Source organism: Struthio camelus, chromosome 13, assembly GCF_040807025.1.
Source record: "Struthio camelus isolate bStrCam1 chromosome 13, bStrCam1.hap1, whole genome shotgun sequence".
In the NCBI taxonomy this organism is placed as follows: domain Eukaryota; kingdom Metazoa; phylum Chordata; class Aves; order Struthioniformes; family Struthionidae; genus Struthio; species Struthio camelus.
The window spans coordinates 19,841,796-19,858,627 of record NC_090954.1 but is presented as its reverse complement, the minus strand read 5'-3'; the positions used below and the strand labels follow the sequence as shown (position 1 = coordinate 19,858,627).

Sequence of the window (16,832 nt, the reverse complement as noted above, 5' to 3'; positions counted from 1 at the left end):
AGATGCTCGTCCTCTTCAAGGTGTTCATATGTTAGCGACGAAAATAGTGTTCAGCATCTAATTAGATTAATTTGAATTACCGCGAATGCCTATGTTATAGATTACATTAATTATTTCTGTCTGCAAGAAGAACAATAAGAAAAGTGAGAGGTTAAATAGCCAGAAGAGGTTTCCCAATAACTCACCAGAAAAAGCACTACCCCATATAAAAAAAATAATTTTATATTTGCAATTATTGTGACAAAGCAGGTTATACAATCCACTAGGTATAGAATACTTCAGACTAACAGTTGTGATCCTTTCTTACTTGTTCTCCAGTTTGTTGGAATCTGCACAGTGCATAGATCATCTGCAGATTCATCAGCTGAATTTCCAATGAAATCAAAATTAAGACAGTTTAGTACAAGCTTCAAAAGATGCATTGCTAGACTTTGTTGCCGTTGGTCCTGAAGGTTTAAAGATTTTGCCAAGAGCTAAGAAGGAAAAAACATTTTGTTAGGTCACCTGCACAGAACACGTTTTTAAAACAATTTTGAAAAGGAAAATGTTTGTATATAAAACTGCAGAGTTCAGAGCAACAGAATACATACTAAGAGAAATATAAACCCTTCAACTATAAAAGGCATAGCCTTTCTTAAGGGCAAGGGAAAAAAAATAATACTACCACCTATGAGATATTTTCCATATCAAGCTAAAGCTCCCACTCTTAAAAATAATTTTGTAAAAGGCTGGTGAAATAAGTCTTTTGCATAAAGAACAGGTAAAACCAGGCATGTCATTGATACAGTCTGTTAAAATTGTGTTAAAGTTGGAAGAACAGTGCAAAAATTAAACTGTAACGTTTCATAATTTTCTCTTTCACTTACTCCAGACCAGTGTGGAGTACACTGTACGGGTAAGAATTATCTCAGCGACTGGTTGTTTGTTACTTTGATACCTAGGATTGTCCAGGCTTTGTAAATGGTATGAGTTCACTTTACACACTCAAAGAATGTTCCTTTGGTATGTCTAGAAAAACTGGCATAAGAAAACAATGAAATGAACAGTCCGCAATCTGAAAGTAGCTATTTACAATATCTGTATAAATACAGCTGTTAGTGTCTCTACTGCATTCTAACCCCTGTAGAGTCAGAACAGAAAGTTACTTTGCAAGCAAAGCAAGCAGTTGGGTATTGAAAGCTAACACTCAACAGATTGTAAGAACACATTTTTACAGGTCCCCTTATGTAATTATAACAATTTAAATAACACTTTATCATAAAGCTGCTATCTCAAGTTAAATAACTCCCAAAGATTACAAACATAATATAAACGCACTCAAAACAAACCGCAATTTCGTCAGTCACTGATGCTGCTCTTGGATACGAAAAAGAAAACTGACATCATTTTGACTAGAAAAACAATCTTTTTATCTAGTGCATTTGCTCCTTATTTAGATTCAAAGTCACATCTCAAGTTCATCAACAAAAATGTTTTTTCAGGTTAGGTGAGGGGAATGAAAATCAACTGTCTGTCATTAGAGGACTCATTAATTTGATTGCAACCGTTGTAACACATTAGAATGGACATTAAATTACAAACTTAGTTTTGAAACTCACATCTGATTTTTATGTCTTGGATAAATATAACCTGTTTGGCTACCAATCTTTCACATAACTTTTAGACTCCTGCATGTAACAGACAGGAATTATTTTAGTGATTCAATGTCTGTTAGGCCAGTGCACATGCTCAGTGTATTACAGAGGCTGATAAATATTTCTCAGAACAGCTTCCTATATTCAAGTTGGCATTATAAAGACGCTAATCAGAATTTTCATATATTTCTGTCTGGAAATGTATATAACGTCACTCAGACAAACCTATCAACATATAAAATACTAAAAAAAAAAAAAAAAGTCTTTAGACCAGCTGACCTTGAGGAAAGCTAGGGAGTGGCTGCCACAGTATACAGGTTCGCACAAACACGTCCTATTGTTTTCATGCATAGTAGATTTTACTATATCTAAGAAAATAGCACATTCTTTCAAAAATATCTAATTCTTTTTGAAATGATACAGAATTTCTCCATTAATATGCAATTCGAACACCGATTTAAAATATCCCATGTAAATTAGCAGAATATTCTTTCTTTAGAAGTGAGGGTGCAGACATTATTTAATTGGTACATATAAAGAAATTACTGCCTGTCATCTGAGCACTGGTAGCTGACCGTGTGTGCCCTTTAAACCGATTGTAAATGTGATGTAAAACATGCTAGTTAGTTTAAAAACATACTGATGAAGGACATTTCAGCTAACGCAATTTATCATGTTTTTACAGCACTACCTTAAGTCATGTGTCTGAGCCTTGAGAATTACATCGTTAACTAAAAAGTAATTGCTAGCCTTATCTACTGACCCACCGTGAGGGCATCTGTGTTTAAATTCTTAGCTTAAACTCCTGTGCCCAAATTTCAGCATCCAATTGGCTTGATTTTCAGAATAAAAATGATGGAATGAACCAGCACTCCCAAAGGAGTGAAAAACTCAAAATCAGGAATCTTTTGAAAAATAAGTTGCTCTCAAAAGCTGAGTTGCTTCAGCCTAAGCAAAAGAGAAGTAAAACGATACATCACGGTGCCACTTTCACTCCTATGGGCCCTAGGCAGCACAAAATGCAAAATGCAAATTCCAGTTTTGATCTCATCTCAACCTACCTGTCCTGATAGACTTAGCTTACAGCATGTTGTTCTTCACCACCTCCTGTCAAGGCTCTGGAGAGGATGGAGCCTGAATTACCCCAAAGTGTTACAGAGAGGATAAGAGAACTAGTAAAGGAAAAAAAAAAAACCCTTGAACCTTGGCCAAAATTTAGCGCATACTACAAGGTACAGAATTTGTCTTTCTCCTTGGTCTCTCTTAGCTGAATAATTCTTTAAAAATTATTGAGATGGTATGCCTAGCAAAACTGAGATAAAATTAAATCAGGAAAACACACTGAAAAAGAAGACAAGCTCAGAATTTAGATAGTCCATCCCTGAAGGCAAGGTATGAAAAGAGAGGGGGAGGAGACATGGAGGAAAAGATTGAGAGAGTGAGAGCAAGATAGAGAAGGATGGAGAGAAGAAGACTGACAAAAAATTTTTTGAACATTTTTTGGTCACTTGAGCTTAATCAGGTGTCATGTAATCCATTTAAGTACGGAATTCACTGACACAGAAAATATCAGGGGTTCAAAATAGGAAAGATTATAATGTTAACAACTTAAGTTCAATAATAAAAGAGTCTCACCTCTTTTAAAAGAGAGCATGCAAGCATCAGTATGTCCTTTAAAGAGGTGTCACGGAATGAGGTAGCTATTTTACGATGTTTTGCTGAAGGTCTCGAATAATCAACCTAAAAAAAGTTAGGACACAATAAACAATGCTCTCTTCTTTGCTAAAACTGGATGATTAACTGGCAGGTTCATTATTAGACATTACAAATGAAAATTATGATCCAGCACTAAATATAAATCTTGACAGCTTGCTGAAGTGCCTCCTACTTCCCCATCAATGTTACCTCTCTGGATGAAAAGGTCTGAGGAACTTCCTCAGGTTAAGATGTAGGCAAAAGAAAATCATTAATAGAAATACAACTGAAAGAGATGATCATTTGTTTGTCTTCACCACTTCTAGTGACTGTGTTTAGAAACATTTTCCCCTTTAGAAAATATGGTGCATATCTAGTATGCGTACAGTTTCTGCACTGGGAATTTCTGGTCTTCCTATATCTTGGGGGTGGGTGGGTTAGGGGGTGATCATCACTTTATGTCTAAGTAATGCTTCTTCTACCATTTTTATGAAAGGCAGAAGCATTCAACACATTGCTTTATTGGCAATACATACATCCCTTGCAGAAGGAATAAAACAAACAAACGAACAAGCATGCTTACTAGATTCATTTCCTGAGTCAGTTCTGAGAGAATCATTACTCCTATTATATAGTGGTCCACAGTACCCTACAGAAGAAAACAGACATGATTGCTAAAACACCACAGCTTGTATTTAATATTTTTCAACATTTCTAGAATCAAGAGGATTTTTAGGTTGAGATTTCCCAAGCTGTTTAGAAGACTTCCATGCCAATTTCTATCCATGTCAATAGAACTAGACCTTCAAATTCCCTGACTAGCTTTTAAAAAAAAAAACTTGTAATACATCTTAAGAATTGTATGATAACAAAAATCTATCTGAAAATAGATTTTAAACAACCACAATCTAGAAATTCTACAGTACATGTTTCTCAAAGGTTTGTTCCATCTTCTAGCATTGATACGACAAGCCAAATGAAATTCAAACCCTTTATAAAATTAAGCCATGCGTGGATGAAAAAGATCACAGGGCATACTCAGAAAAAAATAGTTTTGAAATTCTATCTATCCAGCCCCTCATTCTTTTCTCTTCACAGTAACATAAACTGCATTGGTTTGAATTAAACAATACATTCCATCTATAAGAACTTGTGTCTATGAAGTGAAGTAGTAGGTGTCAAATGTTTGCATCTGAGGGTGTGATCTGATCCACAGCAGTAAAGTTCCTTGGACTTTTTTGAAATTCAGATATTAACGAAATAAGCTGTCTCCCCTAAGCTACTACAAAGCATTTATAAAAAAATTAAACGTGCTTTGTTAAAAAATAATTAAAATCAACTGCAATTAGGCCTTGCAACTGAGCCAAGAGGCACAGCTCTGTGCTGGCTTTCATAACCACACTCTGCAATCTCAGCTCCCTTGGTGTCCAAAACGCTGTGCAAATCTCCCCAGAATGCTGATCCCCCTGTCAAATTTTTCCTGACATTTGTCACAAACTCACTCATTATTTCGGCAACTCCAAAGATCACTCAAAGCTTCAGCTACTGAAGAACTTCACTACTTACTCAAGGGGCCTGACTTTTCACTGTCATTTATTTTGTACTATCACCTAAAGTAAAAAGTTCAGAGTATCCCGAGGCAAATTTTGTGTTGTCGCCTTTTTTTGCATTCCATAAGATTAAATATCTTGAACTGCAACTTGAACACTCAAGTTCTCTTATATTTCAAAAATTTAAAATAGTCCATGATGGTTCCTTGAATCCCCCAAAAGCTCCTGCAAAACTGGAAAATGTAACCTCCCCTCTTCACAGAAGTGGAAAGCTGGATGGCGACTTACAAATGAATTTGGAACAGAATTACAGTCCTAGCTGCTAATCCCGTTTTCTCCCACTAAATCACACTTAATACAAACTGGATGAAGTTCAAGCTGCAATACTAATGTATACATACTTGAAACCACCATTTGCTAATTATTAACATATATGAGTATTGTTTAGGGATTATTATTTCAATTTTTGCATAAAATTTAACTCACTAGTAGATATATGGCTTAATTTTCTTTTCTCCAGGATTTCTTAATTTAACTAAAGAAATCTCTTAAGAAGTTAAATTTTGTATTTAAATCTCCATTTTTAATGAACTACACACTGAAGAGTCACACTGCAATCATTTTAATAATAAATGCAAAATCCAATTACAGTACATTCATAAAAGTAACTGCAAAACGGTGAAGTAGTATACGTGAGTTTGTTTTTAATAAACAAGATATTGCAGCCTATCTTTTATTAGACATTCCCAATGTAACTCAGAAAGTACATTAACTTGAACAATATTAGAAATAAAATCAGAGTGAAAAACAAATGAGACACAAAAGTGAAACTCAAAGGCAAGAAACAGAACAGAAACAGTAACACTGTATTTTCTTACTGAATTGCCAGGACTTCCAACACATCAACAGGATCATTTTGGAAGTAAATCTCCAAATAGCTTAAATTTTTGATTCTTATTTCTCAGAAGAAGTATTAGGGTTCATTGAATGGTTAGGGTTCTGAATGAACAGACATTCAGAAAGATTAACCAGAAACAACTTCCTAATCAGATTTCTAAGTGAACCCTCCTAAAACTCTTTAAGAACGTTTTTGTACAATAAGTGTTCTTATTTTAATTAACCTTAATTAACTTCAGATAATAAGCCATGACATCCAATCACTTTCTCTGAAATTATTTCACAGAAGATGCTGTATATCCTATTTCTTTAGCTACTGTGTCTGACAGCACTCACTCTGGATTTGACTTGTAAAATTTGTGCAGTGAACAGTCCACAGTGAACGACTGCACTCTGACGTTAGGAAAAATTCTTTTTCCAGTTTTTGAATACTATGAACAGCAAAGATCACCTGCATGCTAACCTGCAATTCATCTTCTTTACACCAGCGATCAGAGCAGTGGGGGAATAGGACATAACGTCAAAGGCAACGTAAAACGAGGACATTCCTGCCCCATCCAATTACTAGAGAGGGAAGATTTCTGATCTTTTGTCCCAAATTTCCCCTTATCCATTCTACGTAGATTGGATAATTTCTGTGAAAAGTTAGATCTAAATCCATATGCTGAAATAGGTAAGGTTACAAAAACACTCCCAATGGATTATCTCTCTCCCCATATTGTATACTGTAATCCTAGGAGAGAGAGAGAATGTCTTTTTCTTTCACTCCTCTTCTCTTCACACTGTTACACCTGTATGGAGAGAGAACATGCATATGCAGGTATCTAAGTACATATGCACAGAAATATGAATTACCAATTTCTCATGGAGAGAAAAGGAAACGTGGGAAATACATATAGTGGCTTGCAGTTCTGTGTACCACAGGTCTATCATTACACAAGCTTTTGTCAGTAACCTCAGAAACAGTGGTATCTCCAGGGAGCTCTGCTAAAAACGGATGTGCAGATGCAGTCTCACTGCAGAAAAGCAGCATTATAAAATCATAACAGTAAACTCTCCAACAAATAGTTAAAAAGGTATCTTTTTGATCAACCCTCCACAACAGGCATTTGAGAAAATACATTTGAAGTGGTTCTAAAACTGAGTAGTTTGGGACAATTTCAGCAGTCACTGTTGAATCACATTCAGATTAACATTCAGATTAACACTTTAACACATCTGAGAGTCTTGACCTTCAGATGATACAAGTACCAGTGTTTCTATTCATATGACAGGAGCTAACACTGTATTAGAAACATATCTCCACATCAGTTGAAAAAATGAAGATATTAAATAGAATGGCATGGCAACAGAGACTTGAGGTTTTACAGCCGCGCTGTGAAAAGAGTGTTTTGGAAAAAGAAAACAAGCATAAAGCATGACAGCACTATGAAAATTGTGTGACAACAATACCCACGTACTCACGAATACGTGTCAAAACCTGGTTCTTCATCGTAGGGCAATCTTCTGTTTTAGACAAAGCTCTTCACATTTTTCTGCTCATGTGTAAAATGACTAAGTCCCAAAACATGCCAATGACTAAAAATGAAGGGATCCGAACACAAAAAAAAATTGCTGAAGTGAATGATTGTTTCCTACCTGCAAAAATTTTTTTACATCAGCAATAATGTCTCTGAAGATGAGCTGGTCTTTTAGCACTTCAAACCATCCTAATTTTGTAATTTTAGCAATGACTTGAACAAGAGCTTGGATGACAAAAGGAGCCAGTTTGGGTTGAGAAGCTATGTAGTTCAGAATGTAATTCCCTGTAACGAAGCATTTTTAAATCAGCAACAAAAGTCTTCTGTAAAAAAAAACGTGCTTAAGTGATCCCAACAGAAACCGAAGGCACGAAATTTGTAAAAGCTTAATTTCTTATGCTTAGTACATTAACTGTAAGTTATGTGAAAATATTAAATACATCTGAATTTTCAGTAACACAATGCACGTTACCTACACAATCCTCGTTACAGCATACCTATGGAATATTTGGCAAGCTATTGTCATAATTGTCCCGTATCCTGTAACTGCCCCATGTACCGGGCACCGATTATTTCACTACGTAACAGCAGTCCTCACAGTCAGCTTAAGATACACTAAAGTTTTCTCAGACAAGAGTCTCTACTCATTGTCCTCAACTTAATCTAGACTTTTTCCTAGAGTAATACCTATTTCACTGTGGAAATTCCTTTCAAATTAGTAGGAAGTTTCCCTCTTCCAATAGATGTTAAAATGTATACAATTAAAGTTGATTTAAAAGAACACTGAAATATGTTAACAGAAGAAGTGAATTCTTGGCCCTGCATTTTAGAGCACTACGATCCATAGAACTGATAAAACAGTGGTTGATCTAAAAATCCAAATCGAATCCTGTGTTTCTCATGCAAAGCCTCAGTGTTCAACACCTACCACATGCTTGCTTACCCTTTTGGGATATGGCAATGACATTAGCGTAGACTCTTACAAGTAAATAAATTCTGGCAGGACCTTAAAAGCTGCCCTGACATGCCCTTCAAAAATGGTAAGAGCTAACCACGAGGAAAAACATTATTACAGATAAATACAAGTGATTGGTAAGTGTACTAGCAGCACCTGCAACTTTCATCCTTTACAAATATGAACTAAATCTCATTAAGGCCTTGTGGGATGAATATAAAATAAGTCTTCAAAAATGAGTATTTTTTAAAAATATGAAGCAATATGAAAAATTCTCTCTCCTATCAATTTCAAAACATAAGGAGGACTTAATATTGCACAGTCCCAGCAAGATGTCAGTATTTTTTTCAGTTAGAAAGTGCAGCTATGTATTTATTTTAATTGTGAAACTATGAAATGTTATTTGGAAGTTAATCGCAGAGAACTGATGAAGGATCTCACAGTTACTTTTATGTTCACTCTCTCGCAATGACTACCTTGTGAATAACAGGTAAATGGTAAATGGATGGAACTAGAGAAAAAACAGGCTATCCACTGAACAGTTACTGTGGTAACGCACAGTAATATGAAGTTTTAGATCCACTTAATATAATAAAATTTTAACCACAAACATTACTTACGGATGTCGATCCTTTGTTCGATAGGTAACGGAGATGCCCTGCTTACAAGTTTAGACAGGCATGTTGCTGCTAGAAGCTGAGCATAGGATGTCTGCAAAAACATATCATAAGATGTTACTGAAAAACAGGCTAATTAAAAGCAGAGACAGTCATGCTAGATTAGGTGTTACGGAGGTTCTGGTTATGTTTAAGTTTACCAAAAATTTATTTTAAAAAAATGTATTTTAGTAATATCTTTATTTCATTATATATAAAACCATAAATTATAAAAGATTAATACAACAACAGCAGAGGTAAAGACCTAAAAAAATTATTCTTTCTGACTAAAACCATTTATCTAAAAGTCACTTTATTACTCAGGGCAGTTCATTAGGTTTGAAACCTCTGCTTTTAAATCACTTGATAATTCAGAACTGCGATGATTACCATTGGTACCGCCTAGGTTTAAAGATGTTTTTAAATACTTTTCCTCTTTTCCTTTACTTCTCTCTTTTTTTAAAGAAAAAAAAGCACAACACATTCAGAATTTGAGGATTTCTAAACCACGGTACAAAGTTACTTTTGTTTCATTAAAAGCCTTGCGTCTATACATGGGGCTAGGAGTTCAAAACGTCAGACAACGCTCTACAAAATGGTAATTATTGCTTAAGTAATTTTAAATGATATAAACTTTTGAATAAAGCCATGTAATATTTTTTAACATTCAGAGTCTGCTCAGTAGTGCAAATAAAATAGGTTAGTTTTAAAATATTTATTTGTATTGCTTTAAATGTGTTCCAAGTCCATTACATTTACTTTAAAATCTTCACAAATTCACTTCTACAGAACAGATCATACAATTTTTGGAAGGAAATATATTATTTGTATACATACTGAACAGAATTTTGTTCTTAAGTCATTAATATGCTTCCACAGAAATAGAATCTGAACCCTAACAAACGACCTGTTTTGCAAACATTTTAAAGCGGCACTATCGTAGACAGAAAAGTTCTATTATTTCATAGAATTTGCTTATTCGTTGATCGGATAATCAATCAGAACTTGATTTCAAACATACCCCAAAAGAAAGTTTCCTAGATGTTTAATTTTTAACTCAAATGTAATAATTCAATTCCCTACACAATTTCCTAAAGATAATTCGGTGCTTACGTTTTCTGTGATCACAGACTGTGTTTATTTCACTTGGTACTGCATTGTGAAACCTAGCAAAGATAACGCAAATACTATGCACAGACAATTGATAAGAATAACAGCACGATACCCCTTCTGACTTGAGTCAATATACCCCAAAATCATCTTTATTCATGACAAAAAAGGTTTCTTTCCAAAAATAAAAGCTTCTTGAGCATCTTTTATTCTAGGATCAAAAAGAACTTAAAAAATAGAAAAATGGTGAACAACATTGTAATCTCTTACACAGAACGTAAGAGAAGGACAGAAAATTTAAGTGACTGCTAAATGTCACCTGAACATCACATAGAGAAGGAGAAATGAAAACAGAGACCGAATCTAAACCGCGTACTCACTGGGTACTACAGAATTTCTCACGATGCTGTCTCCAGCATCCAGATCAGGAATCCAGCAGGTGTAGCACAGCTATGCCATGCAGTGGTGCTTGCTTCACAAGGAATCAGACCATGGCATGGCAGCACGTTCGCGTATGGCAGCTGGATCACATTCCTGTCTCCCACAACCTGGGCACAGCTTTCATGGTCTTATTCCACTACCCAGTTCATGAGACCAAATCCGAGGTCAATTACTGACCCAGCCTGGATTCCTCAGAAACATAATTTTTCTTGTAGACACCCGAATTACAGGATCAGGCACAATACACTCTAACGACCTCAAATATTTAATTACTTTCCTATAATAGATTTTGTAGAAATATCAGCTTTTGTAAAAATTAAATTACGTCACAGAAATGGTAGCTGAATGAACTACTCCAGCAAGCGTTAGACTAATAGCTTTCACACGTTCTTCCAAGGTATCATCATCATCTCTTAAACATTCAGAGTGTCTTTAATGCTTTCGTTGAATCATTTAAAAACACAGTAAGAAGTATACCAGACTCAGCTTGGACTAGCAAATCAGAACTAACTGCCCTATCACTTTATCAAGCAAGTACCAGAGTCAACCATAAAATTAAACACTACAAAATAAAATGAATAATGATAAGTTAGTTGATGACAAGTTAAACAACTTAAAGGCTTTATTTAATACAATTTTTTTATTGTAGCTGATAGCTAGAAACAAGAGCACGATGATATTCAAACACAAGGTTATACCACACGGTGTTACAACACTGCTGTATAGACGACACAAGCCCTGATTACTACTTTTTGAAATTACTGTAACTAAAAGCTACGATACTTTCCCTTTTTGCCCACTTCATCTCTAACGCAAGGTATTGTCAATCATACAAAGACTACCGCCTAATGCCAAATTTACTAGAATCGTTTATGAAAGAGAGTATGTATAAAAAAAGGAAAAAGCATTTTGACATTATCGCACTGATATAATAATGGCCCACGATTGGCCAAGCTATGTGGGCTTCCACTGGCATGATCGCACTTATGGTAACACATTTTTCAGATACTTACCGTTCCTTGTTCTAATAAAAGTTGGCATTGGCTAAGGCATTCCGGGCTATCAATAAGCTCCAAGAGTACCTTCTCGGCTTGTATTCGCTGTGCTAGATTAGTTCCTTCATATAGGTGGTTGCATAGTACTTCTAGTTCTGCCAGACTCTGTTAGGAAAAAATACAATCGAAATTTCCACAGGGACCTTTCAACTACAGAAGATTCTTTTCAACTGTTTGTAAGTCTAGCTACAATACCAGTAATATGAAATGTTACCTATGCTAAGCTTTACAGTTGAGTCACAGCAGCAATTTTTCCCCACACTGTATTTCATACTGCAATAATTCAGTGAGGAATTTATAAGTACCTCACAAACTCATGTAAAATGTATGTGCAAGAGATAGATGCCGTTTTTCTGAAAACAAAACAAGCCTTTGGCATAGAACCATTACTGCAGTACACAGAGTTAAGCAGTATATACAAATACAATATTTTAATTACAAAAAACAGGCTTTCTGTGGCAAGAAGCCATAAATTACTCTAAAAATTAAGCTGTTAGTATCTAACTCTCTCAGCTACCAAAGTACTTTCAGTATGGTTCAATCCATTTGTTAGTCTTCAGAGTGGTCGTTTATACCTTTTCCGAAGAGGGGAGGAAAAAAAAAAAAAAAAAGACGGAAAACAATCAACAGTTGGAGTTATGCTATTTCGAAAACCTCTCTCTGGCAAATTTCATTCTAAAAACCGCAATTACTCAAAGCAGCTTTTTTTGGCATTTTAGTAGCAGCACTAGTATAGCACCAGTACATGCTGTGGGCTGACCAGCTGGAAAGTAGCTTTGTAGAAAAGGATCTGAGGGTCCTGCTGGACAACCAGCTGGACATGAGCCAACTCTGTGCCCTCACAGCAAAGGCGGCCAACGGCCTCCTGGGCTATATTAAGAAGAGCGTTGCCAGCAGGTCAAGGGGACTGATCCTCCTGCTCTACTCAGCACTGGTGAGACACACCTGGAGCGCTGGGTTCAGTGCCAGGCTTCCCCCTACCTATGGAGTTATTGGAGTGAGTCCAGTGAACGGTCTCTAATATGGTTAAGGGATTGGAGCATCTGTCACATAAGGAGACGTTGAGAGAGCTGAGACTGTTCAGCCTGGAGAAGAGAAGGCTCAGGGGGATCTGATCAATGTGTATAAATGCCTGATGGAAGGGTGAGAAGAAGACGGAGCCAGACTCTTCTCAGTGGTGCCCAGTGATGGGATGAGAGGCAACAGGCACAAACTGCAACACAGGCAATTCTGTCTGAACACAGGAAAAAACTTTTTTCTTCTGAGGGTGACTGAGCACTGGAACAATTTGCACAGAGAGGTTGTGGAGTGTCCATCCTTAGAGATATCCAGAAGCCACCTAGACAACTTCCTGGGCAGCCTGCTCTAGCTGACCCTGCTCGAGCAAGGGGATTGGACTAGATGATCTCCAGAGGTCCCTTCCGACCTCAACCATTCTGTGATTCTGTAATAACCACATTTTAAAAGGCTCTGATTTTCAGTTAAAAAGTAGCCATGTACTTATTCATTTTCGTGAAAGGAGAGGAAACAGCACATTTGTTTCTAGCATGAACAGAAGAAATGCCTCAGAGACTGAGCTCAACGGATTTGTCCTTCATTTTTGCTTTTTTCCCCCCAAGTTGAGGGAGAGCGGAGGGAAAATGAAGAGCAGGTAACAATCCCAGTACTACAATTTTCACATTTTCAATTTTAAATGAAGCAAGTTCCATGCCAATCAAAGTGAAAATTAAGACTCAACAAATGCAAGCACACACATTAGGGAAGAAATATTACAACACAAAAATACACAACTGGGGTAAATAATGAGAATAAAAGGACATCAAGCAAGGATGGAACAACATCAATACAATTTTGGGAAGCATCAATCAAATTATCATGTAATTACCACCAAAAGTTACAGACCCTCCTAAATCTCATCTGAAGTTTGACTTGCAGGTTTGGACAAAGATAACTTAGCAACAAGTTTAGGAAAGCCCAGAAGAAAATTAGGATTTAAGCCCAACCATCAGGGTTTACTAAACCATCAGTTTGCTAACTTGCATTAAAATAAGCAAAGACTTACAAGCTGGCTAAGCAATAGTTTATACACAAAGAACAGACAAGCGAATGTTGAGAATAAAGAGGAATTAATTACATACACTTTAACAAACCATGCTAATATGGTTAAGATTACATTGAAATTAAGAAATTTAGGCTGAGAATCGTCAATAACTTCTTGCTAACACGTTAGGCTATGAAGAGCCACAATTTGTCCAAAGGACAACTGGGGAAGCCCACCATGAAATTTTTACAGTAAGCCTGAACAAAACTTAGACAGTGATCTTCAAAGAAAAGTTGGCTCATCAGACATTGAGATTGATAAGTCTTCAGCCCTCTGAAATGCTCTGTCTGGACATGCTTTGTCTTAGGAGAACATTATCATGAAGTTTCCTATTGGCAGGCCAGAGGTATGGTGACAAATTGCTCATTTCAGACTGCTGAAGAACTTGTCGATGTTCTACAGATTACAGTTTTTGCATAGTACTGAGGAAACATGCTGATTCTCATGACTCAAATAGTGAAATCAACAAATACAACATGAGAGGCACAATCTTGTGGATGATGGAAACTCTGCCAAGTAACATAGGTATTATTCCACTTTAAATTAATTAAGAAAAAACACTTGGAGAAACCGATGAAAAGACAAGAGATGGTCAAAAAATAGCCTAGGCTAGCTCTACACACACTGTCCTTCAAGAAAACAGAACAGTAACGCAACCCCTTTTGTACTGTGACACAAAACACGTGAAACTGATGCCTCTGGATGCCTCAATTACTCAAATCTTTATCTGTAGCTGAAAGATGACTCCCAAGAAAATGGCAATACTGTCAATGAAGAGGATCCAGCAATTAGGTGCTGGCCAGTTCAAGTCAGTCAGAAGTAGATATATATTCCTGTACAAGAAGTAGCATTTTCTCCTCACAAAAAAGCATCACATTTTCCAAGAAACAGACCTCACCCTAATGAAAAAGGTTAAATAATGTGATTTTTTTTTTCCTAGTAGTCACAAATGCAAAATATTCCACAATAAGCTAAACAAAATTCTCCAAATACTTCAGGTCGCACCTCTCCAGCTCTCAGGACGCACTGGCAGCTCTCCCGCTAACCTGAGAAAGAGCCAAGGGCCCCGAGTGCTGGGGGCCCGGCTCCACAGCAACCCACCAGGCAGGCAGCCAAAGAGCCACAGAAACTGGCAGGAAACCAGGTAGGTTTCTGATTAAAGTTTTGCTGACGCTGACAAATGCCCACAGACATTTTGATTTTAATCAGCATTTTCTGACTAAAACACTCTATTAAGAAAGTTCCATCAGCTCCGTGTAAAAGCAACAGGATGGGCATAACTGCTGAAATGCCATTGTCAAAACAGCCATTCAGGTACAACGTGATAAGAAGATACATATCAGAGCTCCTTTTATATAACAAGTCAGGTGCCCAGGTATTTAAATAAATGCCTAAGATAGCCTCTCTGACACTTCCAAAGCCTGCTGCTATCAATCCCCTGGCACTGCACGGGGTTCGGGACGGATGCCTAACACCTCAACAAGAGTCTTGTGAGCGCCTTTTTTTTTTTTCCTTTCTTTCTTTCTTTCTTTCTTTCTTCCTCTGTAGTTTGAGACATGATTTCAATGCTCATCTCAGACAGGTCCTGGAGCGGGGCTGGGCCCGGTTTCCAGAGAAGTCCTCGACGGCTCAGCCCACCAACGCCTACAGGAGGAGGCGGCAGCAGGGGGACAGCAGGTGCTGCTACCTCGCAGAGGTATGGAATAGCCATAAGCTGAAAAGCGGTTCCACCTGAACTACTAATGCCAGGGGAAGCACGAATAACCGCCCACAGCAGGCCAGCCTGTCATCACCATTATACGGTCCGGCTCCTTACATGTACATAGGCACCTATACTACACCCGCGCTTCGTCCCGCGGACGTTTTGCCGCTCCAACTTCTACAGCGAGCCAAACGCCACCTGCGTACCCGTTCTGTGACCCAACTCCCGCGTCCCGCCGCCCGCTCCTCCCGGCGCTGCCTCCCGACAGCCGCCCAGCCGGCACCGTGACCTTGGCGCTGCCTCCCACCGCCCCGCCGCAGCCCCCCGCTCGGCCCTCCCCGCTCCCCGGCGGCCCCGTCCGCCCGCCCAGCCGCGCCCCTCGCAGCTCCCGCGCCCCGCTGGCTCCCCTGCCAGCCGGACCTCCGCCACCCGCCGCGCCGCGCCCCCAAGGGCTGCTCGGCATCGCCCTCACCTGCGCGCCCTCCGCCTCACCCGCCCCCGCCGCGGCCTCCCTCCCGCCCCCCAACTCCCCCGCCCGCCAGCGCGCCCCCACGGCCAGGCCAGGTCCTAACGGCTCCCCCCGCCCCCGCCGCGCCGCCCGCTGCCATGCCGCGCCGGGCGCACTGACCTGGACGCGCAGCGCCATCTTCCCGAGCGGGGCGCGGGGAGGGGCCGCGGGGCTGGCCGGGGCTAGGGGGCAGTGCCGAGCCGCGCCGAGCCGAGCCGAGCCGGCCGGCTGCGCGGGGCGGGGCGGAGCCGGGCCGCGCTGGGGCGGGGCGGGGCCGGGCGGCCGTTGGGGCGGGGCCGGGCGGCCGTTGGGGAGCGCGCGCGGCGGCTGGGAGGGGCCGAGCACAAAGGCGGGGGGAGGGGGCGGGCCGCGCTGGGGCGGTGGGGACCGGCCTAGGTGGGCGGGGCCGGGGCCGGGGCGCCGCCGGGCTGGGGAAGCGCCATTTTGTCCGTGCGGCGGGGTGGCGCGTTGCTGTGGGTGCTAGCTGCTCGCCGTCTGTCCTGTCCTTCGCCTCCCAGGGCCGGCGGCAAGACAGGGAACCGGGTTTTCCAGGCTGACGGGGAAGGCCGTAGTTTTCAGGGGTTGTCGCACTGAAGTGTTGCTAAAAACCTCAATTCCTTGCTTTTCAAAATGAAGAATAAGACACCTCTTCCAAAGAATTTATTATCAGACCATTTAGTAAGCACTTAGTAACACAACGATGGCAAATGAAGAGCCTTCTGTAGGGAGCGTGGGCGCTTCAGTGCTCGATGTCTCAGAGCTTCAGCTCACCGTGCTTGGGAGATGGCAAAAATCATTATAACGCCTGCAGTTCACGAGATACATGAATGCAACTCGACATAGCATTAATTTCCTCTATTTATGAGCCAACTTAAGTCTGTAAACACGGGCCAAGCCAGTCGCTACTGCTTTTTCTGGACTTCCAACGAAAGGCAGCCCAGAGCGAGTGGTGCCCAGGCAGTTTTCAGACCGTGCCGGCAGCAGGGAAGTCCACTCCGCTTTGGAAAG

At 39.6% G+C, this 16,832-nt stretch overlaps 1 protein-coding gene across 3 annotated transcripts in view; it reads right to left on the bottom strand.

Annotated features, from left to right (window-relative positions):
• The window catches only part of RANBP17 (RAN binding protein 17), a 170,508-nt gene extending 154,444 nt beyond the window's left edge, over nt 1–16,064 (bottom strand). For 2 of the 3 annotated variants that reach the window (XM_068959443.1, XM_068959444.1), the window contains exons 1-7: nt 15,945–16,064; nt 11,472–11,618; nt 8,872–8,962; nt 7,415–7,581; nt 3,913–3,978; nt 3,270–3,374; nt 308–473 (exon numbers count right to left, since the gene is read on the bottom strand). In XM_068959443.1, coding sequence (XP_068815544.1) covers nt 308–473; nt 3,270–3,374; nt 3,913–3,978; nt 7,415–7,581; nt 8,872–8,962; nt 11,472–11,618; nt 15,945–15,962 — 760 coding nt within the window. In that variant the 5' untranslated portion in view covers nt 15,963–16,064. Of the gene's footprint in view, nt 1–307; nt 474–2,695; nt 2,767–3,269; nt 3,375–3,912; nt 3,979–7,414; nt 7,582–8,871; nt 8,963–11,471; nt 11,619–15,944 lie in introns of those variants that run through there. The other variant, XM_068959445.1, reaches the window with a different exon arrangement.
• Between the last annotated feature and the right edge of the window lie 768 nt (nt 16,065–16,832).